The sequence below is a fragment of the Zootermopsis nevadensis genome, unplaced genomic scaffold (assembly GCF_977971745.1).
Source record: "Zootermopsis nevadensis isolate Lab colony 2312 unplaced genomic scaffold, Znev_1.0 Znev_ptg000020l, whole genome shotgun sequence".
NCBI lineage: Eukaryota > Metazoa > Arthropoda > Insecta > Blattodea > Termopsidae > Zootermopsis > Zootermopsis nevadensis.
Genome location: NW_028259152.1, coordinates 6056818 through 6082843, shown reverse-complemented (window position 1 = coordinate 6082843; position 26026 = coordinate 6056818). Strand labels below are relative to the sequence as shown.

General features: G+C 38.5%; 1 protein-coding gene across 7 annotated transcripts in view; it reads left to right on the top strand.

Moving 5' to 3' along the window:
- Window positions 1-26026, top strand: part of hig (locomotion-related protein hikaru genki) — a 147973-nt gene that overhangs the window by 48057 nt on the left and 73890 nt on the right. For all 7 annotated transcript variants that reach the window (XR_015536002.1, XM_022059580.2, XM_022059576.2 and 4 more), the window contains 2 exons: window positions 9981-10196; window positions 12528-12619. Coding sequence is in view for 6 of the 7 variants with exons in the window: in XM_022059582.2 (XP_021915274.1) it covers window positions 9981-10196; window positions 12528-12619 (308 nt within the window). In the remaining variant the exon portion in view is untranslated. The remainder of the gene's footprint in view (window positions 1-9980; window positions 10197-12527; window positions 12620-26026) is intronic.

Below are 26026 nucleotides of genomic sequence, written 5' to 3'. Positions count from 1 at the left end.
TATGACCTCTGAAAAGTTGGTTAACTTCGACCAGACTACATACCGCAACAAACCAGAAGACAGAAATCTCTTGTATACAGTTGTTAATCATTTTCAGTTATTTCTGCGTGAAATTTGTTAGGACGTTCATACACATGAATTCTTAATCCAGGAACTGGATGGAGGTGTGTTTAGCGTCACACTCAGCCAGCTTTATCCCGATCTCCTTTGGATTTTGGACTTACTGAGCCTCACTGTCGGCCTGAAGAAGTTTACGAAGAGAAAAATCTGTTCTTTCCGGGAATTGAACTCCATCTTCATTGTCTTTCCCAACTCATGTAGAAGTAATGACGCAAAGAAAGAGTACAAAACAGAGTAGCAGCAACACGAAATGTAATTAAATTAATCGACAAGGATGCTTATTAGACGTAATGAAATTCGTGCTATATTATATCAGATCTATATTGGACATTGATCACTGTCTGAGGTACCGCATATAAATAGATACCACTCAACTACACTACGGTCTTTAGATAACTCGTTTTCATTGCACTGCTTTTATTACTTTCATTATTATGGTATTAATGTGTTCAATCAAGGTTATTGCTACCATTATCATAACCTCTCGATAATAATTCTAAAGTCACTTTACTGCCCCTTTCGAGGGTGCCGTAGCTGATATTTCGACTTCTTCGTCTTTTCAATGTACGTTTTCATTTAGGGTCTCATTATTACGCCTACTTTGGGAACTTTGGTTTTTCTCATTTTGTGTAGAAATTTACCATGATGTATTTATAAAAGGATACATACAAATAAGAGCACTGAAGAGAAGAGATTAGTGTGGAATTAACTTACTTATTCCATCGGTATTTTTTGTTATTCATTCCGTTATTTTGTGTCATTTCACATTAATCACGATATCGTCTTGTAGTAATAAAGATTGACAGATACAGTTGGGTGCTTGAAAGAGTTACTGAAGATAGTCGAATATTGCATCAACATAACCGAGGCAGATTTCGATGCCGTGTCTACATGTTCAGTTAGTTTCAACATCAATTGCACTCACTGCCTTTCCTGGATGGGGAGCAGGCTGAGAATGTATGTGGGCTAATGATGGTAATATCATCTGAGCCTCCTGCTTCCAACCGCAATTAAGCGTTAGCGAGGGACGTATGTGCCACAGCCACTAACCAGGTCGACTGGAAGATATGAGCTACTGTGCTCGAGACACTTAGCATCCATCCTGACAGCAGACGCAACTCGGTTCCTTCAGAGACCACGGCCTCTGCTGTACACAACCTACAGTGACGAGTAAAAGTATTGCTCTCATACTGCAGTGCATCTAGTAACGTACAGACCCATGGAATGTTCAGGGCGTGTAATGAAACCCAGAGCACATCTTGGGAATAATTTTCATCAGTCCGTACATACGAACAAAGAAATTATCTGCCGTATCTATGCATCTGTCGTATGAACGCAAATTTATGGTTATGGAAGAATGGTTAGTACTCCTAATTCGTACTGTAGCGATCCCGGGTTCAAATTTCGGGCCAGAGACCAGTTATGGTGGGGGGTTTCGTGAAATTCCTCAGTACCTCCACGAATTCGCTGTGATATCCTTTAATCAAACCACGACCCTTCCCTTACAGATCTTTCGAATTTGTTATTGATTAAAGGTCGCATCATTTGACGCTGCATAGTCTGAGTTACTGACAGTGTCGTTAAATAAACAACAAGTAAATAAATAAATAAAGTCATGCTTACGAATCAGTCGTTGCCGACGGAAAGTACAGTCTGTACGTGTCTGGCAACACGTTCTTGTTTTTCATAAAATATAGCCTCTGTATCCCCACTCGTGGCAGCCCATTTAGTACGGTAATGTAACACCAGCCATAGCGTGGTTTTATATATAGCATCCTATAAAACAAAGTCTAAACCTACTAGCTACTGATATGATACTCTTGTGTATGAAAAAGCATGTTCACTGTATGATTGGGTCCATCGCCCCACTTTTCATAGAAAAGTATTAGCTTTAATTATCGATCGTGTAATAAGTTACTATTTCTCTTCTGTGATCCAACTAAATTAATCTTGCACATAGTGAAGCCATAGATCAACTACCGATAAGATCTTCATCCATTTGATTTTGAAAAAGTTGGAATATAGTAGTACATAAGCTATATATATTTAAGCAGCCCGTGGCAAGAAGAAATATTCTAATTCAATTTCCTGTAGGAGAAAGCTGGATTAATTAACATTTATTGGAATGGAAACTACAGTAAGGTTCACGGTGGAATATTTGTCTGGAATATTTCATCACAGTGGCCTGAAACAAGTGAATGATTTTATTGCAGTTGTTTTTCAACTTTTGTCATAATATGTTATTAGGAACATTCAGATTAGTATCACATCAACTACTGTTACGACTTGATTGTTTAGTCTAAAAATAAACAGAAAAGATACCAGTTGCTCCTGTATGTTCATGTCTTGTACCAGAATATGGTATAAAATTATATTAATTACAAGAAAAGTAAACAAACAAAATCATTTGAAATCATGTCGAAGTTAAAGTAGCAGAACGAAATATTCTGAAGAATGAAATAAAGAGTAGACGATGATTTCTTTGTGTTAGGGTTCACCCCAGTTATCTACTAGCTAACGTACTATCCCAAGATTCAAAGGTTCCGAGTTTGATTACGACTGTATCCATGAATATTAAAATTAAAACAATTAATTACAAATCTGCCAGCAAAAATAATAACCAAAAACCTAAAGACGAGAGATAAGACCACCCTTGGAACATAATGTGCCCTACACAACGGACAAGGTCTATCATAATGCTCGTATAAATCTCTTGTATGAGTTATGCCAGTTCATGTATTATTCTTTAAACTGACTGCTTTGCCATTTAGGTTTTTGGATAGTGCATGGCGAGGGTTTGTCATCTACCGTTTTTGTTGTGGGTAGATGAAAGTATGCGTGCGCCTGAAGCACTGACCAATGAATGCGTGATTAGCAATCTGAATGACGGATTAATTTATCAACTGAAATGAATCTGAATGTTGAATTATTGTGGCCGTGTTGATTGGACTGCATTCTGTGGTAGACGAAGTTAATGTTTGCAATTTCATTACTTTTATGGAATTTTAATTTGTTGGCTTCTTTATTGTTAGGTGTGAACCAATAATAAGTTATAGAGACGAAGATTTGTAGTTTTTAATAAGAATTAAATTTGTTTTATGAATACCGATATCATTTTATTTAATAAATGCCTATTACCATTCACGCTCAATGTGCAGTCACCCCTTAGGATTAATGAAGACTGCTTCCTTGATATAATGAATTCTTCTAGGGCACCAGCCGTGTTAGATGGTTTAATGGAGAAAACACCAACGTTCGAGAACCATCTTCGACCTCGTCCTCAGGGTACTTTCTGCATTCAACCGCCTTACACGACTGGTGCCCTAGAAGAATTCATTATATTTCGTCGCTGTGAAAGCTTCAGATCATACAATGCTTCCTTGCGGTTAAAGTTTTCTTGTTCTGCGTTTTTATGCAATTTTGCGCACTTAATTATGGAGGTTGTCGTCTCTTAACAGGCGAACATTTCTATGTGCAAACTAGTAACGTGGCATCTGGAACTCAGCATATTACTATAACAGTTATTACAGCGACCGAATAGAGACAGCTTTGAAGTGTTTGCTGATGAGGGATTTACTATTCTCTGCCAACTTACAAAAGATTTCATTTATTAATGGCTTTTCAGTTTCTATGCTAATCCTACATCTACACGATGCCATCACCAAGATAAGGGGATCAAATTTAGTTTTCTGTTATGAATGTTGTTGGTAATAGGCGACTAAACTTTTCATTTCGACTGTTTGAGAAGACACAATTTAACGAGATTATTTTTCTGTAGATTCAGAACCGTAATGAATTAGGTCGAAGACCAATTAAATCAGACTTAAGTGTAAGATTTGAGGTTTTTAAGCAGTGAAGATACCGATAGCAGTCTTCCGGGCTGTGACTTTTGTAATTTGTAGGTGGTTACAAGCGTTTTGAAGGGCACTATAATCGCCAAATCGATACGATTTATGAAACGTATTATAGCAGTCTTGGATTGTTATATAGATATAATTAAGTATTACTGTCCATCAGTTCTTCACTTATCTCTGTTTTGGGATTTTGTTAGTGTGTACTACGTTAAAGTTGAATTTGTGGCTGTCTTCTGGGTTGTAGCGCCGTGTAGTCTGGTAGAAGATTACCAACGTTTCAGGGCGATGAGTTGCCCTGATGATGGAGGCAGCAAGGACCTTTTGAAACATTGGTAGACTTTTACCAGACTACAGGGCGAAACAACTCAGAAGACAGCCATTTTCGTTGAAGGAAACTGTTTTTATTCTACTAACATATGCTACTTCAGCTACAGAATGTTGGGTTTGATGACGGCCATCGGTCGAACAGCTCCGTAATAGAATCTTCGCCATACCCAAACTCACCGAACGGAATTTACCACTCTCGGACCGAATCTTTGGGCGACGAAAAGGCTGAGTCGCAAACAATTTATTTAACTGAAATCCTCTTGATGTTGTTACGACATGCCAGTCACACTAATAGGGGGATTACTAGGCAAAGGACTGCAGAAAATTGCTTGATGATGAGCTTAATACTTTTCTTTCCGATGATTTCGTTAGGATGAAGTGGGCTGTGTGTTTAACATGCACCGGAGGAATAATAAACACGCAGAAACATTTGCATAACTGTCATGGAATAAAATTGCTTAAGATCTTGGCTTAGATGCGAAGACAATTTTAGGGGTAACATAGACAATTAACTCGCGAGTTAATAAATTGTATTTAATAGATTAAAGACACTGTGTAGAGGCGACTCTTTGTGAACATGGCGATGAACCATCAGGGTTCTTGTGAGCAGGAAATTTCGTGACCACTCGAATAAGTTTAAGGTTGATTAAGCAACGTTGAATTATTTGTGCTCTGGTTTTCGTCTTATTTTGTTAGATATAGGCCTACACCTTATCAAATGAGGTTCCACATAAAACTTTTAAGATCTTGAAGTTTAGGCGTACACGTTGGACATAATACCGGAATAATGCAACTTGACAATCAGCGTGTCTGTTGGTGTCTGTGTATGTGTGAGCGTGCGGCACTTTCTTAACGTTGTTGAATAACGTTCAGAAAACAAAATGATGTAGCATTGCTTTTCGACATAATGCTAAAAGAACAAGACATTTACTGCGCTCAGTACCAGTCCTATTAAACTGTCTCACTCTGTTCGTTCTAATTACTGATGAAATATCAGGAATTCAATTATTATATTCGTTAATTATTTCCTTTACGCTGCTTTTGTCCCATCGACTTACATTAAGGAGCCGTTTACAAAGGGAAACAAAATTAAGCAGAGTAAGTGCCTCTTGGAGTTTCTGTTGACTGCTGGCGATCAGACGCAACCATATTGAGGAGGAGCATAGCTGGTCCTTAAATGACGAAAGTCTTACGAGCTCGTTTTACATTCGGGAGACCAGCTAATCGAGCCCAGGATATAAGCTTCCAACGGGGCGAAATAAAAGAGTAAAATTGTCCTTAAGCGATATAAATCTACGTATTTTTAGGCCCCTCATTTCGCGAGGCTCTAAGGCGTAGCTTAATCAGCTTAAGTCCGGCACTGCCTGCAGCAAGCAATTTTCAGACTGACTACCTCGGCTAGTTTAACTGTCTATCTGACTCTGTGGTTCAAAGTTCGTATTTTTATTTATTTATAATATATTTAACAACTCTGTCAATAGGTAGCGTCGAATGATATAATGATTAATGGTTTACGAATCGAGAATGATACAACAGCAAGCTGTCATCACGTAATGTAATGTAATGTACTGTTCGGGCATTTGCCTGAAGGGACTGGAGTAAACCACGAAAAACCTGTCATGAAAGCCTATCTCCGGATAGATTTTTGAACCCGGTACGTACCGAATATAACGTAGGAGTTTTAACCACTCAGCCGTTACTTTCGGTAAAATATGTGTAGAACTGGTTATGTTCATGTCATAAAACTCGGCCCCAATTCGTCACTTGTTTACTGTTCTCTAGTAGAACACTAAGCACAGATTATTCTCCGGTACCAAAATACTTTTATTTCATCTTCTGGAAAATAAATGGCCTGATAAGGACGCAAATGCACCTTTTGTCTCAGAAGCTCGTACTATCTCTGTGTACGTGTCGTTGATAGTAGGAAATGAAGCGTGAAGTAAATATTGGGCTTCTGTAATGCCATAATATGTGTATGAAGTTTAATGAAAATCTGTCAGTTTCGGAAGTTAGGCAGATAAGCAAATTCACCGACGCATGGACGTGGTTGTATCTTACATCTCTTTTATTCGTTCAAGCAGTTCCCTCTGGAGTTGGATTTCCGCTTTAAGAACATGGTCTAATGTTCATGTTGTTTAAAGAATGGCAGTTCGTTGCCAAAGTGACAAGGTCTGAAATTCAGTAGGTATTGTTTTATGGACAGTATTTGTTGGTTTAATAACGATAAATGATCTCTTGACAGACGGGAAAAATGAAAATCCGACGGGCGTTCACTGCCAACGACTGACGCTCTCTGCGGGCGGGAAAAAATTTCACTGATGCACATGTAGGTCCCCTACACTCCCCACCGGAGGACATCTACCGTGCTTCATTTGTTTCCGTGGTAAAAATTAAGGTCCGATACATTTTGAACAGACCTCGTATGCTGTCTGTGACATGGAGCTATTGACGGATGTGAAAGAAAATGTTGAGACTTTCCTTCTTTCGATTTTATGAGAGAAGATTAATGCGGTAAAGCGGCGCGAGGCGGCGCGGCTGTGTTGTGGTTGTTGTAAGTGCACTTAACAACATGCGTCTGTCCTTAGTCATCTTAACAGATTCCAAGTCCTTGAAAACCCAGTTAAGAATTTCGCCACCTTTGTGGAACCCAAACCTTCATTGTCATGCTCATAACAGCCCGCCCCTGTCCTGACCCAAACGGATCCAAACCACAGCCTTCAAAATAATTTTCCTAAGATCCATTTTAATATTATCCTGCCACCCACGTTTAGTATTCCGACTGATTCTTTCCCTTCAGGCTTCGAACCAACACTTTGTACCCATCTATCATCTCCCCCATGTGCGCTATATGCCCCGCCAATCTTGTTCTCCTTGCTTTTATTGTCATAATATTTGGTGATAAGTACAAATTACGGAGCTCCATATTACGCAGTTTTCACGTTTCCTCTCACTTCACCTCTCTTATGTTCAAAAATTCTCCGAAGTGTTCACAAACGCCCTGAATTTCTAAACACCTGGATGTCAATATACACACATCGTGACAGACACGCTGACATATTTGTAGTGGATGGAGCAGAACTTTTTAAAACATGAAGCGGTCTTCTTTAATGTTGAGAAGTTGCGCCGAGACAGAGACACGAATATATATATTTAGTGACTAGGCCACCCGCTGGACGACCGGGGTTCTGTTCTCACCAGGACAGGGTTTTCTCTTTACCATAACTGCCAGATCTGCTCTGGTACCCACCCAGCCTTCTGACTAGTGCGAATTGGGATTTATTCCTTTGGGAGTAACGCGGCCGGGGCTTGAAGCCGACGGCTTACCTCCCACTAGCACCGAAGTTAAGAATACGTGGAGATATACCTCAGCTCTCCCATACATAAAAGGCACCAGGGATAACATTAACTGTGCGTTATGTGTGCAGGATTTTCTGAAATGTACGGCATCAGTTTGGGACGTGTGCTTTGCACAGCTAGAAATGTCCATGTAAAATGGGTCCTCGGATGCTTCGTTTTTGAGCAGTGGCTTGTAAAATCAACTGAAATAGAGCCACTTTTAATGATGTAGCAGAACTACAACGGAGAATAGAGGGCGTGTGACAATCCTCACAGGGACGCACAGCACGCTGTGTGGAAAAACAAATACACTACTTGGAAATAATTATATTTTATTGTTGTCAGAACAGTAATATGTGACGATGGATCCAACGACTTCAAGGAACATTCTTCCTATGGACGGCTTTTGCTTACTCTTCATTTTATGTCGGTCTTCTATCGAATTAAAATTGGCTGTAAGTGAAAGCTGAAGCACATAATGACATTTACAGATCCACTATTTCGTATATTTAAAACTTCCGGTATGTACATGTACAATGTATATTGAAGGGACTCACTGCCTGCATCATCAGAATGACTTTGTCGCTGTCATGATGGAGGCAATTCGCTGCTCTGAAACGTCTGTATCTTGCAGATTAGACCAGAGAATCGTCCTGATGACGGAGGCAGTATGACCTCGTTTTTATCATTCATTAACATTTTCCCATCTCATCTGACGTATATACTGGAAGAACGTCACTAAAAATCCATTCAAAGAAGATTGTTGATACTCAATTTGTATGTACTCTGTAGGTTAGCGGTAGTGAGTGTAAAAAATGTATGAACTGCGCTGAGTTGAATCAAGCCACTTTCACGTGGAAGGTGCAGATATGTTGTGCTAGAGATTCAGTTATCGATTTTGCGTTCGACATCTCCGATGTATTGGAAATGTTTCTGGCAGAGAGCGAGCAGCTGGATTAGAGTCGCCACTCAGTGTTTTATTTGTCCAGCTCTGAGGAAGGCGTAGTGGTCCACACGCCTTACTGGACCGCTGTAGCCTTTTGCCTTATAATAAATTTTGACATGGCCGACTCTTTTTCTTGCAATTGAATGTATCTCCAGTATTATAAAACTACAACTGTTGACTTTGTGTTTTATGTGGGACGAATGTGAAGTTTCTTAACGTATACAAGGTTTGGTCAAATAAATGTTTCTATAGGCGATATAAATATAAATTAATTTTGAAATAATGTGCAGTTTTATGACAATAACTGATGTAATTTTATGTAATGTAACAATATCACATAGGCCGTCAGTTTTAACTGAAATATATTTGTTAGTTGAAAATACTTATGGCAACTGCAAAATTTTAGGTTGGATTTATTCCAAGCTACAAATGAAGCTCAGAATAAAAGTCTGTACTTAAAATGATCGTTGTTACTGTTATTTATAAGTTGCAAATTATTTGGTTACATTGTTTTATCATGTTCAATACATAGACCTATTTAAATTTCAATTATCAGTATTTATTTACGGAAATCCTGTATTTACAGATGCGCTGTGTATCAATATTTTACTCTGTTTTAGTCTTCTCTCTGTGTAGAATTCATATGACGAAATCAACTTGATGAATGATTGGTGGTACAATATCAAAATCACTGAAGAGTTTACAAACTTGTTTTGTTGCATATATGGACACGTTTAGTTCAGAAATGTTTTGGTGTTCGAGAGAAATCACAACACTCTATGAGGTACACATAATGTTGATTAATTTTGTTAGTTACATCGTTTGTGACTGTAATACGGCTGTTCTAGGACTGAAGGAGGATGGAGGGTGGGTGTTAGTTACGCAGTAGCAAGGGTTGTCACTTGGCGAAAGTTAAGACGGTAGGCGTCAGTCAGCTTTTGCTACTGGTATTATGACTGTTACGACTTCGTATAATTCTTATGAATATGAAGTGATTCAGGTGGTTGTTTGATGTTTGTGAAATTTTACTGTGTTCTTGAAAATGGAAGATAAAGAACACAAGCACTAGAATGTATAGAGAGTATCCAGAGACGAAATATTGTAAAGTGTGTAGGCCTGATTGTTTGAAGCAGGAGGCGGAGAATGTTGGACCTACAGACGGCGTATGGCGTCGGTATAATGTCAAGTTCAGGCGCATGGTCTGACAACGTTGCAGGCTTGTAGCTCCATCTCTCGGCCGAAGAAACCGTCACCCGCCTTCTTGTTTGACTACTAGAGTAGTGTTGACTGGCCTTGGCAACGTGCTCATATAAAATAAAATTGCAAACTAAATTGTTCGCTTTTGTTTGTGACATGACTGTAATGAGTTGAAAAAGCGACTTGGGTATGTTTTCTAGCGGAATGGTCTGGTCCTGGCTGCGCACCACCTGACATGGTGCTGAACGGCTCTGTCTTGCCCCGAACAGTCGCGGATCAGCACCGCTCCGATTATAGCACGGAAATCATGGAAGTGAAGTTTTCGGGACAGATCGGCCCCCTCGGAGAGAAGCGGCTATGCAAGATCAAATGTATCGGCGGCAACTGGGTCGGGCCCCTCTGTCAGAACCAGGAAGGTGAGTGCCACAGCTACTAAAAGCTCACTGTATTCCTTTATAAGAAAATACGGATTTACCAGTCTTTCTCAAAAATGTGTTTTTAAGACAACTATAATCGCAAACTCTGAAAGTAAGAGACTGTCTGGAAGACTTGGGCTAAGAAAGCCAGTGTTGGCACTAAGGGGAGCGGAGGTATAGCTCCTACTCATTCTCAGTCTCGGTACTAGAAGGTGGTTAGTGGTCAGAAGCACGCCCCGACCGCGCTTTACCTTATTCAGGTTTGGAACTTGGCTGATGTTTGGACACAAACGAAACTACATTTGTTTTTGTCCCAAGTCTCAACCATAACCAGTCCGGAAACTTACCTAGATTTATTACCCCACTAGTCCGCTCCCAGGATCAAGCTTATGCCATTAATTTTGACCTTAGCATTGCTTTTGACATTGTCCTTATGTCCTGCTACTTCAAGAGCTCGGCAATTTTTAACTTTTTGATGGTTATGTGAACTAGTTTTATAGTTACGTAACCAACAAACAATCTCAGGTCCATGTTTCTGAGATTCTTTCGACGCCTTCTATGTTTCTCTCTGGTGCTCCACAAGGACATATTTTGGAATCTCTGCCTTTCAACTAATTTGTGATGACTTGTGTAATTATATACTCTAGGTACCTTCTTTTCACTAGTGATACATAAAAAAATCCCCCGTCTCATTAAATCTCTTAACGACAGTAATCGATTTCAATCTGACATTGATTCTGAACAAGGTTAGTGCACCAGTAACTTTATGAAATACAATATTAGTAAAAACCGAAGTTCAAGAAAAACTAATACGTTGATATACGATTGTAACTTTGTCAGTCGTCTGTAACTCGTACCGACTGTATTAAAGACTGGGAGTATTTAATATTTCTAAACTTTGATTTCACAATCAAGCTGACTACTTAAATAAGTATTGTATTAAATTGTTGTGCCATGTTTGCATTTTAACTTTTTCATTCTCTTCTCATGACTGCCTGTATATTTATATTTTACATTTGTTAGATCTAAGTCTGAATACGCCTCTGACCCGTGGAATTCTATTACGACTACTGGTGCCAACAAACTGAAACGCATTCAGCAGAAGTTTGAAACCAATTGCTATTATCGTGTCCTCCCCCTGTCCATTACAGCTGTGGCAACGTTTTGCAGTATTTGAAACCCCAAACCTTACGTAAGAGGATGTATTGCATTGATGCACTGTTCCTTATCCAAGCTTACCGTGGTCTGACATACTGCCCCTCCCTCCTAGAAGCTGACGGTCTTAGAATTACTAATCGGTATCAGACACTTTTCTATTTTCAGTTACAGCCTTTCAATTAAAAACTGTCTTGCTAGATGCGTATCAGCCGTTAATGTCTGCAGAGGTCTTGATGTATTTGAAACAAAAAGTTTTTCCTCTAATCATAATCTGTAATAACTGTGGTTCTATCCACATGTTAGATATTAATCACATTTAGTATAAATTCGTGTACATTTCTCCTTTCTCACCTCCTCCATAAAACCATTAACTAACCACGTGTTATCATCCAAATTATGTAAATTCTCTGGTTTAATACCTTGTTTGCTTGTATTTGTTTTCATGTTTCCTTTGCCTTTTAACGTAACTTAATTTAATTAAATTATTATTATATTCAGCTACAAGTTTCCTTTGTGTATTAAATTCCTCTACACTCATGAGATTTCTTAATAATCTGTTTTTGGTGTTATTTTGTGTTTTTATCTTGTGCTCTATCTGTAATCGGTCTTATGGATCACACTAATAATAAGAAATTGAATTGAATTAAGTTTCAAATGATTAACACTATTCGGTTTCGAAGACCTGATTATGAAATCCGGGCATAGACTGTCTTCTACAATGCGAATAGCTTTACAGTAAGGCAGTTTACATGTTGCTCCCTGGCAGAACCGGAATTAATTTTCATAAGTAGGCATTCACTAATCGCTGAATATTGAAGTTCATTTTTGTAAATTGGTTTCGCGAAAATAGAATTGTATCTGCCATAATATATTTTTATAAGCTACAAATAAATGTATGGGAGGATGAGATACAGAGAATTGTAGGCTGCATTTGAAAGATGTGTGTCTCAATTTTGGAGTATTTATTTGCAGCATCACGTCAAGAACTGGCCTGGAATTCACGGTATCTTGCGGCTGTATCGTATGTACACCAGGAGACTGTTGCCACAGACTTGAAGATCTAAAACTGACCATTCTTGTCCGCCTAGTATTCCACGAAGTTTCAGAACGTGTGGAATTTTACCTTCATTCCTTGCATGGCGTCAGTAACACGCATTCGATCTCTTCTTCCAGAAGGGGGACGCTACCACCCGCTGTTTCGTGGCTGCAGACTCGACAGTGTGCCTCCACACCTCATCGTCACCTACAAGAACGTCACCATTACTGTAAGTCACATTGCCGTGCTCTGCTCTTTCACAGAATATTAAAAAACGATTTATAAACATTATAATATGGAATATTAACCTTGTTATCGATCTCCGTGTGTCGTGTTAACAAAGGGAACCTGGCGGTGGTCTATTTGAACAGCTACACTAGATTCGTTGATTGAGAGTGTCAATGCTGACGTATGTATTTATTTAGTTCATTAAAATGCCTTTATTCCATTCATTGAATGTTTGTATACATCTTTTGGGGACACTCTGTGTATGTTATGAAAGTTGAGAGGTCCTTGTATAGTCCTGTGGATGCGTACATAAACTTAAAGATAATGGGGAGGTCGTGTCTGCCCGTAGCCATGTTCCATCTCCTATAGTACTCGATGGATTTTAAAGAAGTATACCGATGTTATGTTGATGTTGCCCAATGTTTGAGGTATCTAACATAATACACGATGTTTCGGGAGGCGGGCTTGTTCCTGGCTTCGGGAGATGGTTGTATTGATAGATTTAATTATTACAGTAAATGATATTGTCTGATATCAATTTAACATTTTCTTCAACGTGTTCGTTGATTTACGTGCTTTCTTGTAGCTACTATACGGAGCAGTAATTTCTTACTAGTGACTTCGACCATAAATGAATGGGTCGGTCTGTACTGTACTTTATCAGTATATAATACTAGTTCCGGAAACACTGGATGTAAATTTGTCCCTCTGCTTAAGCACCACGCCATGAGGACGTGTTTGGCAGGGGATGTAAGGTTCCACGCATTCTTAACCACGGCACTAAATGGAGATGATTAATGTTACGGTAGGATGAGACTGTGTCCTTGTGGAACTACGGTCTGTAACAGGCCCTTTGTCTGTTCCCCAGATGATAAATGAGTGAATGAGGAGCGTTAGTGGAATGATACTGACGGGGGGAGACCGAAGGACTTGTAGCGAAACCTGTCTAAATGACACTTTATCTGCCAGATTCCGCACGGATTGCCCTGGGAGCGAAACCAGGCCTCCGAGGTGAGAAGTCGTCGACTAACGTGTCACCTATGGCAAAGGCTGTCATGTCGCGTTACTACATGTTGGGGCTAGCCGTTGTACCCACAGGGAGGACGGGGGGCTGGCGGACCCTAGGGCCAGTGTGATCGTGTTTGCATCTCCCTGCCCCTGCCGGAAATCGAACCCTGGTCTTTCAGCTAGTAGTCAACCTCTTTACAGACTGAGCTAAGAACATGGGAAACGGAATCCTCGCTGATAAATATTAATCTCCGTAGTGATTTCGTTACGATCAGGTTTTCCCACATCAGAAAATCTAATTAGAAGAGTATCGCATGGAAAACCACAGAAGCTTGCTAGATTAATTAAAATGTTTATGTTCAAGACAATATGACAGATTAACATTATTATAATACACTTTCATTTCTCATGGGATTAAAACAAAACTATGCTTTATCCTTCCCAAGTCTTTTTTGATATATTACTTTAGAAAAATCCATTAGAGTCGGGAAGAGCTGAAATTAAATTGTTTAAATAAGGTACTCATAAGCTGATGGCGTTTGTACATTATAGCGAAACACAAATATGCTCTATGTCGAAAATTTTATTGGAGAATATGTTTAAAAAGCACTACAAATGTTGCTGATCTTGCTTAAAAAACCACGCGCAATAATATTTATTATAGTCGTAGTTGGATCATTTGAATAATAAGGCTAGGAAATAATTTATTTTTGCGCGTATTCTCTGAACTTATTAAGCATTTATTCAATCTGTGTACATATAAATTTATTAGGTGAAACGTGAATTCAACAAAGAACACAGAACTCATGGATGTTGATCTGTAAATGAAGACAAAATTTCCGTGTTTCATAATCGAAATCTAGGACAAAGAATTATAGGCTTATAAGAATTGTTACTTGTTTGTTTGAAAATATGACTAAGTTCAAGAAGGCCTACTTGGGAACGAACATCTGAAGTCGTAATACCAATTAGACTTGCGATGAAATTGAGAACAGATTGGAAATTCTGGAGATGTTTGAGTACCCTTTTATCTTCCCGCATGCTGTAACAATCGGAGATTAAATGTATAAAACAGTAATTGCATCAGTTTGGTATTGAACCCAGTCCCTCGTTTAAGGAAATTGCACAGTTCGAATTGTTTTTAAAACAAAATGTTGAAACTTGTAATTAGGCTTATGAAAATTAAAGGAGTTTCTGATTAGAGAAACTTGTTTAATGAGGAATAAAATAGCTTAGTTCTCATGTAGTAAATATATAGTGATTAAATTCCGAAGGGTGAGGAGAGGTATGTAGCAAGAATGGAAGAAATGAGAAGTGCATACAACGATTTGCTGAGGTACCTCGGGTAAAAGATCCTTTGGAAAAAATAGGATGAGATGGGGGGATATTATTAAAGTAGATCTTAGACACATATGATGTAAGAGTGTGAGCTGAATTCATGTGCCTCAGCATTGGTCCCATAGTTTGTTTTGCGAGTTCGAACAAATATCTTGACAGCTGAGTGGCTGTCGCCTTTTAAGTCAGACCCTGTGCATTGGAGTAAACAGAGGTCATTCGAAGGAGCCGAACTAGCTATGTTATGTTACTTTTAAACATAAATTATTACTTCAGTGGTTTTGTTACGTTGTTGTATTTGCTTCTCTGAATTAATGAATTCCGATAATAAGCAAATTCATCGACAACGTGTTGTTATTGATGCTGAATGTAACAATGTCGTAGTGCTTCTCATTACTGGAAAGGTCCGGATAATGAATCGTGATGAAAAGGAATAGGAAAAGTTCTGAAATGCAAATACGGTTTACGGACATATAACCTTAAAACATATTAATCCAGGTTGAGTGACACAGCCTGTGTACGTTTTGTGCTGTGGCAGCGCTGCCATCTTATCATCATCATCCTCTCAGACATCATCAGCAAGAGAAAAGGATAGATACTTTTGTTTCCTATTTTACATAGAAAGCGAAACGGAGGTTCTCATTTACAAGTCAAAGGGTAGGGGGTGTAGAACAAGAAAGAAAGGGACTTGTCATCTTAATGGAGATGAGCGTCTATCATCTCGAGAGCGTGGGAGAGGAGTCAAGTAATTATTGTCCCTATGTTACATTGATGCGGGATCGTCGTCAAACATCGTCTCTTTCAGGCGAGGTAGAGATGAAGTGAGAAAGATCACAGATACAAGCAGCATCAGCTTCATAGTTTCGCTTCTTTGGACCCTGCGTGTACGAGCGGTTTGGGCCGCAGCGGTTTTTCTGCCGCATTGATGGAACGCACTGTTTCAGTAGGAAGCGAGCGCACGTGCGGTAGTTTTACAGCTGCGGTTTTTCTACCGCAACATGCTTCATTTTCGATGCGGTGCGGCGGCCGCACAACGGCTGGCGGTGGCAATAGAACACGAAGAATCCTGCCTGTGGGCGCGCAAAAGCGGAGAAACAGCCGCACGGCGACCATTTTTGCCCGACATTGGTGTAACTGAATAGGAGAAAAGGCAGGCACTGTACAGTTCGGAAATATCGGAATACAGTGACAAAAAATAAAGAGAAATACTGGATAGAATTCTGCGAAGCTCTACTGCCGAACTCGAGCCAACTTGACAAAAAAAGAAAGTATCTGAATCAGTTCATTGGTTACATACGCAAGTCGTCATATAACTTGTGAAATTAAGTTTTCAATAATCTTAAAAGTGGAGGGAGCAAAAAGTTATTTGTACGCTTTGCCCTTGCTCTTAACAAAAAGCGCACATAGCGACAGTCTCAACAAAATCCATACCTCGACTTATTACCCTAGAGCGCACGCCAACTCTCTCCACAGAATCCAGCTCACAACTGAAAAGAAAACGCAGACAATGCGTTTATTTAATCATCCGTGTGCACAGGCAACAAGAATATGCGGTTGCGGTAGTTTTGCCGGTGCGGCAGGAAAACCGTGGTGGCCCTTACATAGCGTTTCTGTTGCTTTAATGCCGGTATTTAAAATTTCAATCTGTATTGGACTCCATGAGCCATAACAACAAAAGAAATGTTGACTTGTAAATATGAGTGAAATCTTCTTGCGCGTGTTATTCGCATGTCAGATGTAATCCAGTTGTAGCCACATGCGCTGCAGTGTATCTCATGTATCTGTGACTGCAGCGTCAGATAAGTTTTCAAGTTGACGATTGTAGCGACGCGACGTTTGAAAAATCCAATTTGTAAACTTTAACGTAACCAATGAAATTATTTGGCAGAGGTCGGGTTAGTGGGAGAGTGAAGATTGATCCTCCTTTACCTTTACATATATTCGGAATTGTGAATTCACTGATTGCCGCACGACATTAACGACTTGAGGGGTGCACTGAGTAACTTGGGATCTACGAGAGAATAAGATGGCTGTCTTCAGGATTGTTGCGCCATATAGCATATAGTATGACAGAATTTTATCTACGTTTCAGAGGTGCCTTCATCATCAGGATTCATCTGCCGTTGGCTGATATACAGACTGAATACATGTTTAAATACAAGCGTTTGTGATGCCAAAATAATACGCCAGCGTTGTTTGAAATCAATTCTGTGTTTTATTGAACTGTCTCGCCACACGAATTAAATATAAACGTTTGAACTACCAGCGTTATTTCATAGAAGTTCTGCATAATGTGTAATATATTTAAGCTTTCCTGTGACATGAATGCGTTAACAGTTTTGCGGTAACAATACATAGTTGATGGCACAATTTATTGTTTTATTTGAACTATCGTCTAGTATTAAAATGACTGGGTCAATGGGATGCAAGCGTTGAGTTTTCTGTATGTTATCTAATTTATTTATCCTTTCATTTATTTGTACTACATTATAATACAGTGAGATGTCTTTATGCACGTAATCTGTATAATATAAATAAGAGTTCCTTGGAGTACAGCATTGCGTCTGCTCTATAAATGTGCTTTATTTAGAAATAAATTAGAAATAAAGTAGATAGGTCCTACATGAAATTAATTGATGATACGACATATCTTAATTTAACGGTATAAAGTATTCACGTGATCTAATCTGCTTTCAAATTCACTGTGAACATAGCTACAGAAAGCGCCCTTACCGAAACTGGAACTTAGGCCAGTTTACCGGTGTTTTGATCAGTTTGCGTTCTCTTCCTGGTCTCATGGAATAAAGATGCCAAGTTGTGTGCAAATCGGTTTATTCGTTCTCGAGGTATAAGCGAAGGTACATACTCATGAACTCGCGATAGGAATAAATGAATGAATTTCTTCAACAGATTCCGTGAAATTGAAAGCTTTGTGAGAGATAAGGTTGGAGATGGAGGCGACACGAATTATTTAAAAGTAACTACTGATTATCAGGCCTCAAATCCAGTCTGCGGTTAGTCCTATATCAAACACCGAAAAGTTTACAGCATTCCAGTGTAATTTGTTTTGGTGTGTTCGAAATTATTTTGCCTTGATATGCGATAAATTGTAGGCGACTATATCAGTGTCAAGTAGGATTTCAGGTTTTTACGACGGTGAGACCGAAGATGGCTGTTTTCTGGGTTGTTGCGCCGTGTAGTCTGGTAGAAGTTTGCCAACGTTTCAGAGGTATGAAACGTCGGAGAACGTCTAACAGACTACACTGCGCAACAGCCCAGATGCCAGCTGCCTTCTGTATTAGTGTCGTGTATGGAATAGCACCTCGTGAAGAGACAGTTACTTCTATTTTAAAGCAAGTCGATATTCTGTTATGATTATAATTGGGTGTAGTTGAATTTCTGTAGCATCGTTTCACGCCACAAGCTTATGTTCAGCATGGTCGACCGTACATTACTGAGGAAACTCGATATGTTGTAGCCTCTACTATATTAACTAATAATGGATGAAATAGGGAGTGAGTCGCTTCTAACAGCCCCTCTTCATATTAATATCGATCATGGCATTGCCTCAGGACATAAAGTTAATTAGCCAAAGTTTTTCTCTGTCTCCAGAAAGAGGCACAGTGTAACACTAGATCTGAAACCCACCACCCTGCTTCTCCCCATGAGACAAAGTTTAAACTACCTTTACGTTGCTGGTTATAATTTACATCTCACCCCACTGAGAATGCTGCAGTCTACTGCGTGTTCTGTTCACTGAACTCTTGTGTCTTGGAGTGACAAAGCTTTTGCCTTGTTGCAAAATTACGGCTTAGTCTGTGAGAAACATTCCTGTGTAGAATTTGATAATTGTGAATTCAGAATTAATACTCCATTTCCCTTCTATTTGTCGACATAATTGGCTTGAAAAAAGTATTGTACACTTTCGTTTATTCTTTATCGGTGTCCAAATTAAAGGTAATACAAGCCATGTTTAACCTTAAGCCGAATACCGTTTTAGATCAGTTTCTAGTAAGGGTAGCAACACACTTTACCCTCCATGTTCTTTTCTACAGTTCGCATCTTTTTGTCATTTTTTTGTATTTTAACTGACGCTTATTTTAGAATGTCTCCGTTCTTTGAATTTAATTAAGCGTGTGGGTATCCAGATTGTCCTCCGTGTTAACTAAATTTGTATGCATATTTTGCTCTTAAAATGAGGAATGGTTAGGAAAATTTATTATCATACACTAAAATTGGAAGAATACTCCAGTGTGACGAAGCTGGGACATAATACCGAGAAAAGTCCTTGGAGACTTGTGGCCTGGGAGACATTAGAATGTGCTTACTTCCTTCAATATTTTGATATACAGGCAACTCTCGGTTTACGAACGTTCTATTTACGAACATTCACTATAACGAACGTCACAATTTATTCAAAATTTATTAAAGTCGTCAAAAGATGGAGTTCCTTATAAAACGAAATGCCAAACGTATAGTGAACATAATTGTAAGATTTAAATAAATAAACTTGTGAAAATATATTTATTATAATGATTTTCATAAAATTATTATATGATAATTATACTGAACTGTTCTTGGATAATAAACTAATCTTTTCTTATTTTATTTTACGTTATGTATCGCATACGATAAACCACAACGCATACATACATTGCAATAAAACGTATTGTATAGACCATTCGATGTTTAGTACATGGTTTTAATGCTTTAAAATGGCTACTAACGTATACGATACATATCCTAAAAGCTCAGGAATAAAAGATACACATAACTAACAAAAACGTATAACGAACAACGTCTTGGAACGGAATTCGTTCTTAAACCGAGAGTTGCCTGGAAATGCCGGTGAAATGTGATGAGTCAGAGACGAGACACCTTTTTATACAGAGACATTTCAATGAGTCCTGTAATGCTAATGCTATTCTTACTTTTAAAGCATGAAAATACTTTAATAAAATACAATTTTTATCCTACGCCAGACTTAGGCCTCTTAGCCATTAGTCTATTTCTGGCAGCCCAATACAGATTTGAATCTGCGATAAATCAAATAAATTTTTCCACAGTGTTAATGTCTACGACGTCACTAAGACCTGGGCACATACTGAGGTGGGTTCCAATCATATCCGAAAGTCCACATAGTGAACAAGTGGGCGAGTCCTCCATTCCAATTCGATGAAGATGCTTCTGAAGGTAGTCATGACCCGTAATCATCCTAAATACAACTTATTGATATAAGCCAACACACTACAACTTAACTCCATTGAGCGGATTCCTTCTTGGTAACTTAATAGTACACTCGGCTTGTCAAGAAATTCAACGCTTTTTTTTTGTAAACCGAAGGTTCATTACCTGGTTAATGATGGCAGTACATACAGCGAAAAGTGTGTTTAGCATATGTTACCATTCATTCTGTAGTCAAAGTGGTTGATGCAGACTTTGTACCGTTACGCATTGTCCCGCATGGTAGTTCAGGAACGATGTTTTACCTTGTGTAAAACATGATGCAGTTAATACACAAGTCGGTGAGAATCTTCTTCTTCCTGGAACTGCTCTTACCGTAGTCATGTAGAAAGCTATAACAAGAGTTCTGAACCCCCCCCCCCCCCCCCCCCCGGCCCCCGCCACCGCAGTCGCACGACTTTCGGCAAATGAGGTTTCTGTTTTTATTCTGCACGCAGGACTGTTAATTTCTTCTTTAGTAATTCCTTTCTCCTTCAACAAATAATACCTAGACTCGCTGTTGCCCTTGGAATTTCCCTACAGAAGTCCGTCCCGGTAATTTTTGGAATCTCAGATTTCTTATGGAGGATGCACGCTTTCACCACACTGGCATTTCTAAAACAACAGAAGAAAATGAAGCCACAGATTTTATCTTCTCTGTCTGTTTTGTACGTGACTTTATCTTGCCAGACTCATTGTAGACACAAGGAATGTGTTCCGCATCATTCCGTTCTTCTTACTTCAACATCCCTGGAATGTGAAAATCTGAGCTCAAATACCTTGACCCCTTGGTTTCAGTTCATTAATAGCAAATATGGTATTATCGTTGGCTCATTAATAATCCACACATGTAATCAATTTGTGATATTTAGAGTTTCAAATTCCTCCTGGCTGGGTCCCAAGGGCTACAGGCATGAAAACCGTTTATTCTAGGTTGTAGAGTAGATTTGTTTTTGTGAAATTATTTTTAAATTGCACACAGCATTTATATTACAAATGTGTGGGTTTACAAGATTTTTCGCAGCTTTTTTCGCTAGCTACATTTTGCACATATCACTTTCTCCTGTGTATATCTCGAATATCTGTGCACTTGCCAGATATGTCAGCTAATTTCCAAATATTATACCCCTTTTTTGTATGTTTTCTGGGCACATGTTTCTTGATTATGTTCCTCTCCTTAAAATGCACACCATGGACTGATACAAAGGGATGGTTTCATAAATATTTTAAAAATCATCTTGTTTTTTGATAGCAATGGTTAGGATTGTACAGTGTCGAAACTGTTATAGCACGGTTCAGGCACAATAATTATTTTCCATTGGAGAGGAGCCATTCAGCTATGAACTACCTTGTTTCAATACTCTCTAGATGATGAGCATAATTCAGATATTATACGCAGCTTGACATTGGCTTTATTCTCATCTGTGTACCAATGGATGTTTTGATTCCTTAATTCGAGTTAATTTTATGTAGGTTACGAGCATTATTATATGCATGAAGAAGATTTTTGGTCTACAGTTATAATCACCTGAAAAATCATGGCAGCTCCCTCGGGTTTTCCTTCTCTTTAGTCGTCACTGTAATATTCTCAGCATTCTACCCAAGCACATGTTCTGAAGTCCCAAATCAATCTAGTAAGAAGCAAAAATATTTCGGATGTGACAACGAAGCTAAATACGGCCAACCGTGTGAAGTGTGACAGACTGCTAATAATGACGATGACATGAGAAAAATGAGGTAGAAGGGAGATTGAGGAGACAAAATCGAATACCCATATATCAGTGCATATCTTTTTATTTATCTAATACCCGTTGAAAATTCGGTGGACATCCTTCTAATTTGTTATAAAGGCTCGCAAATGACTATAAATTTTACGCTGTGACTTCTCATGATCTTCTGAAGGTGCGCCCAGAATGCTCGTCTTCGTTTTCCGTCTGGTTTGTCTTTATAAATGTGGACGGCTTCACTAACCGGAGCCTACGAACCGCGATCAAACAGAACCATGAGACCCAGGGGTTCATATAGAGTTTGGCAGGCCGACACGTCTTCAAAGCGAGGCTTGCCAAGGAGCACGGCGATAACGAAGGACATCACAAAAGGGAAAGTGGATCTAAAGCCACTGAACGAACTGTCTGGACACAGCAAGTCACTCCGAGAGTCTGCAGCTCCATTTGTCTGCACGCAGCCTTCTACTGATCCCTTGTGCTTTCTGATACCTGTCCCAGCCAGCACAAGACAAATTTTCCCCGGTGTAGCATGTTAATTTTAATTATTTCCCAGCAGTATAGCGAGACTGCAGAATAGGCAGTTACGACTAACGGCCACAATTTTTACTGAGAAGGTTTTCATTTTCAAACACAAAAGCACAAAGTTATCCACCTTTCAAAACTACAAACGGGCCTGTACAGATTGACTAGATTACCATAACACGGAGTTTAAACGTCCCTGCAAAGGAAGGCAAAGGTGAGACCTCATTAATACATTCATACACAAGTAATAACGCATGCGCAAATGAGTCTCCAGGCCAATACTCAACCTGGCTTTTATATGCAGAGATGAGATGAACTACATTAACCCAAGCAAAGCTAACCCAGTGTAATGTAAACTGAGAATAAAAGCCATGAAAACACGTAACCCATCTCGTTATGTAGAATACAAACATCCGTTACTCACATGAGACGTTTATGCTTTGCTATTATTCTTTCTCCGAAAGTTCTTTTAGGATAAGTTATGTCACCCTTTTTTACAGTAATATCACTCATAACTTCTTTTTAACATTTGTTTGTGTAAGAATAAAATGACCTTAAATTTTGGTTCCTTAGATAATTTTGCTAAGTTTTCTTGAAGCAGCAAAAGTTAACTTCGTGTCGCAAATTATCTGCCTGTTTAATTTCCTGCCATCAATAATACCAATTTGACGGCCGTGTGAACTTGTGGGGTTGACTGGGAACTTCATAATATTAACACTTGTCTTCTCCGAAGTGTAATTATGAGCCCCTCGTCAAAATCTAGGAACATCAAACAACGCCATCAAATTGTAATATAACGTGGAATGTTTGTTACAGATAGTAATAATGAATTCTACTCACTCGTTATTCTAGCTTATATCAGTGTTACATTCTACGATACGAAAGGTTTATCTGCTTTTCGAATCACACTTTCTGTTCAGTTTCTCTCTCAAGTAACAGCACAAATTATTGGACTAATTCGATGAAGCAGCGTCATAGAAGACCGATGCTAAATTTGTCCGAGTTATTTTGATTTTGGTTTAGACTTTTACATCATAACACCCACTTTATTACTAAATCTTTTCTTTGTTTCACCTTGTTGAAATTTGGAATAGGACGCTTCTATTACAGTTATTTTAATTAATTTAAATAATCTTAATTCATTTATTAACACACGTTGCCAAGCATTCACTTAAGTAAAGATTATTTTGAATAAGGCTTCTGTGTATCCATAAGATTTCGATTTTGTATCTCATTCAATGTTTGCACGAGTTTCAAATACTTCCGTAAGGACGATAATGAAATAACAATATAAATTAAACGTACGTCATCGAAAGTGTTGTCAAAGCTCCCGCTATCATTTTGACATCTAGTAGTTTCTGCTTACAGCTCACTAGATGTAAGGTGACAGCAGACAGACGTCATGCGTATAAGACGCATCTTTTAACGCCACCTCCAAGAATGAATTTGTTCTTCCTTGTTCACTTTACCAACATTTTTAATAAATTCGGAGGAAGTTATTTTCACTATTTTTACGTAGGCCTTTTTAATTGCCAAAATTGTGACGTAGTTTTAATTCTGTTGAAACTTACAAATTATGACAAGTATGATGAATTTGAAAACACCCGTGAAATATTAGGCCTAATTGAAAAAATGTTACGTAGTGAATAAATTCAAATGCTCTGGTGCACGATGAAATCGCAGTTTCGAAACCTGATCGAGTCATCGATGTTTGTTCGTGTTTACGAATTTTAGCCTTTATGATAGAAACTTTTATTTGGCTGATATTTCGTCCAAGAATTTCTTCTGCGTTATTAATAAACTGGATAGTGTAACTCTAAATTTCTCTTACTACGCACTCAACGAAAACAGTATGGTTTCATTCATTTTGTTTCAACTTGTGTTTGTTTATCGTACAAAAACTTGTGACCTTTCGAAATAGGTAAGCTGACCCCATCAATACGTATTAGTAATTTATTGCATGAACACGGTAATGAAACCTGCACTTCAAGTTGCTTTACAATAGATTGGGTGAGTGGCAGGGACTGTGTCGTGTCTGCAGTGAGAAGCAAGTGATCGAAATTATGTTCAGCAACAAAGTAACACTAAGCGAAGTCACACGTTTTAACCGCCCGAAGATGTCCCTGCAGACCTAAACGCTTTCCACAACTTCGCCTTTAGTGATGTTTCTAAGATGGCTGTCTTCTGGGAGGTTGCGCCTTGTAGTATGGCAGATATTTACTGAAGTTTCAGAGGAACTTCCTGCCCCCACCATCATGGACCTGATGATGAAGGCAGTACGTTCCTGAGAAACATCGGTCGGTACTTTGCAGGCTGCACTGCGTAATATCTTAGAAAATCGCCATCTTCATATTTGTCGCTGTTAGAACCTGAGATCTCACCAACAGATATTTTATTTATAGGATGGCTCTTGTTGCTTTTAAAAGACTCCAGCACAAAAAACATTAGATTTTTCACAGATGCTCCAGTTATCCGATACTTAAGTTATATCAATAGGTAATTATGTTGGACGTGTCCGTCTTAAAAAAGCAATTCGCTAATCTTTTGTTATTGCAGTTATTTCTTTGCCGCGATCGAACGGAGAAATACACAGAAATTTGTGGTGGGGAAATATTTTGTAAAGCAGACACTCAAAATATTACGGTAACATGAAAATTTGTCTTTAGGAAATGGATTTTGATGATGTGAAATGGATTCACCTGGCTCCGAATAGGATATTAATCTTCGGATTACTACCAGACATTGCATTATTATCGTATCATTAATGTACAAAGTGTCTTATGTAGGAATGTTAACAAATTTACATATGAACATTTATTATATATGAAACGGTTCAATTCGATTTTTTAAAATACAGACCACTTCGTTGCGGTGGAATGTCACTTTAAAATTTGCGATCTCTGAAGCGCGTGTCAGTCACCATTGATTTTACAAGCTAAATTTTGCATATTTTTTGGTAGTGCTAAGTTTTTCATACTACTATGGAGTTAATTATGGATGACTCCTGTGAAAGATAGAAATGTGCATAATTTAATTTTGCGACACATTTGATTTATTTGTTCTATTACTTTTTATTTGTACTTTTGTTTTAGTTTGTTGTTTCGTGCAGACGTTGTTGTTGTCGAAACAGATAGCCGCGAGCCTATAGCTATGTCGCAGAATTGTTAACACATTTTGTCGATTTGAATCATCGGACCCATTATAACTTACTGAACAGGTTTTTCATCGTTAGTTCCAGTTTCTTCAAGAATTTACAAGTACATTACTTTATCTGAAATAACTACAACTCACATTCCTTCAGTCTGACATTGACATTTATTAAATCTCTTTGTTTCAGTCTACAATGATGGACAAAGCTCCCTGGACTTATGTCCAGATGAATATAATTACATTTGTTTTTAATTTTTTTATATTTTCTACATTCTGGTGTCATAACTGGGAATATGATCAGTTGTCCACAACCCACACATCCGAAACTGTATTCTATAAAATATTCTAATATGCATATTTGTATATGCATCTTTTTTTGGGCAGTTGCCTAAAATAGTCGTTTGCCTTCAGGACTTCGCGCTAAAATGTTTAATACGTTTCTC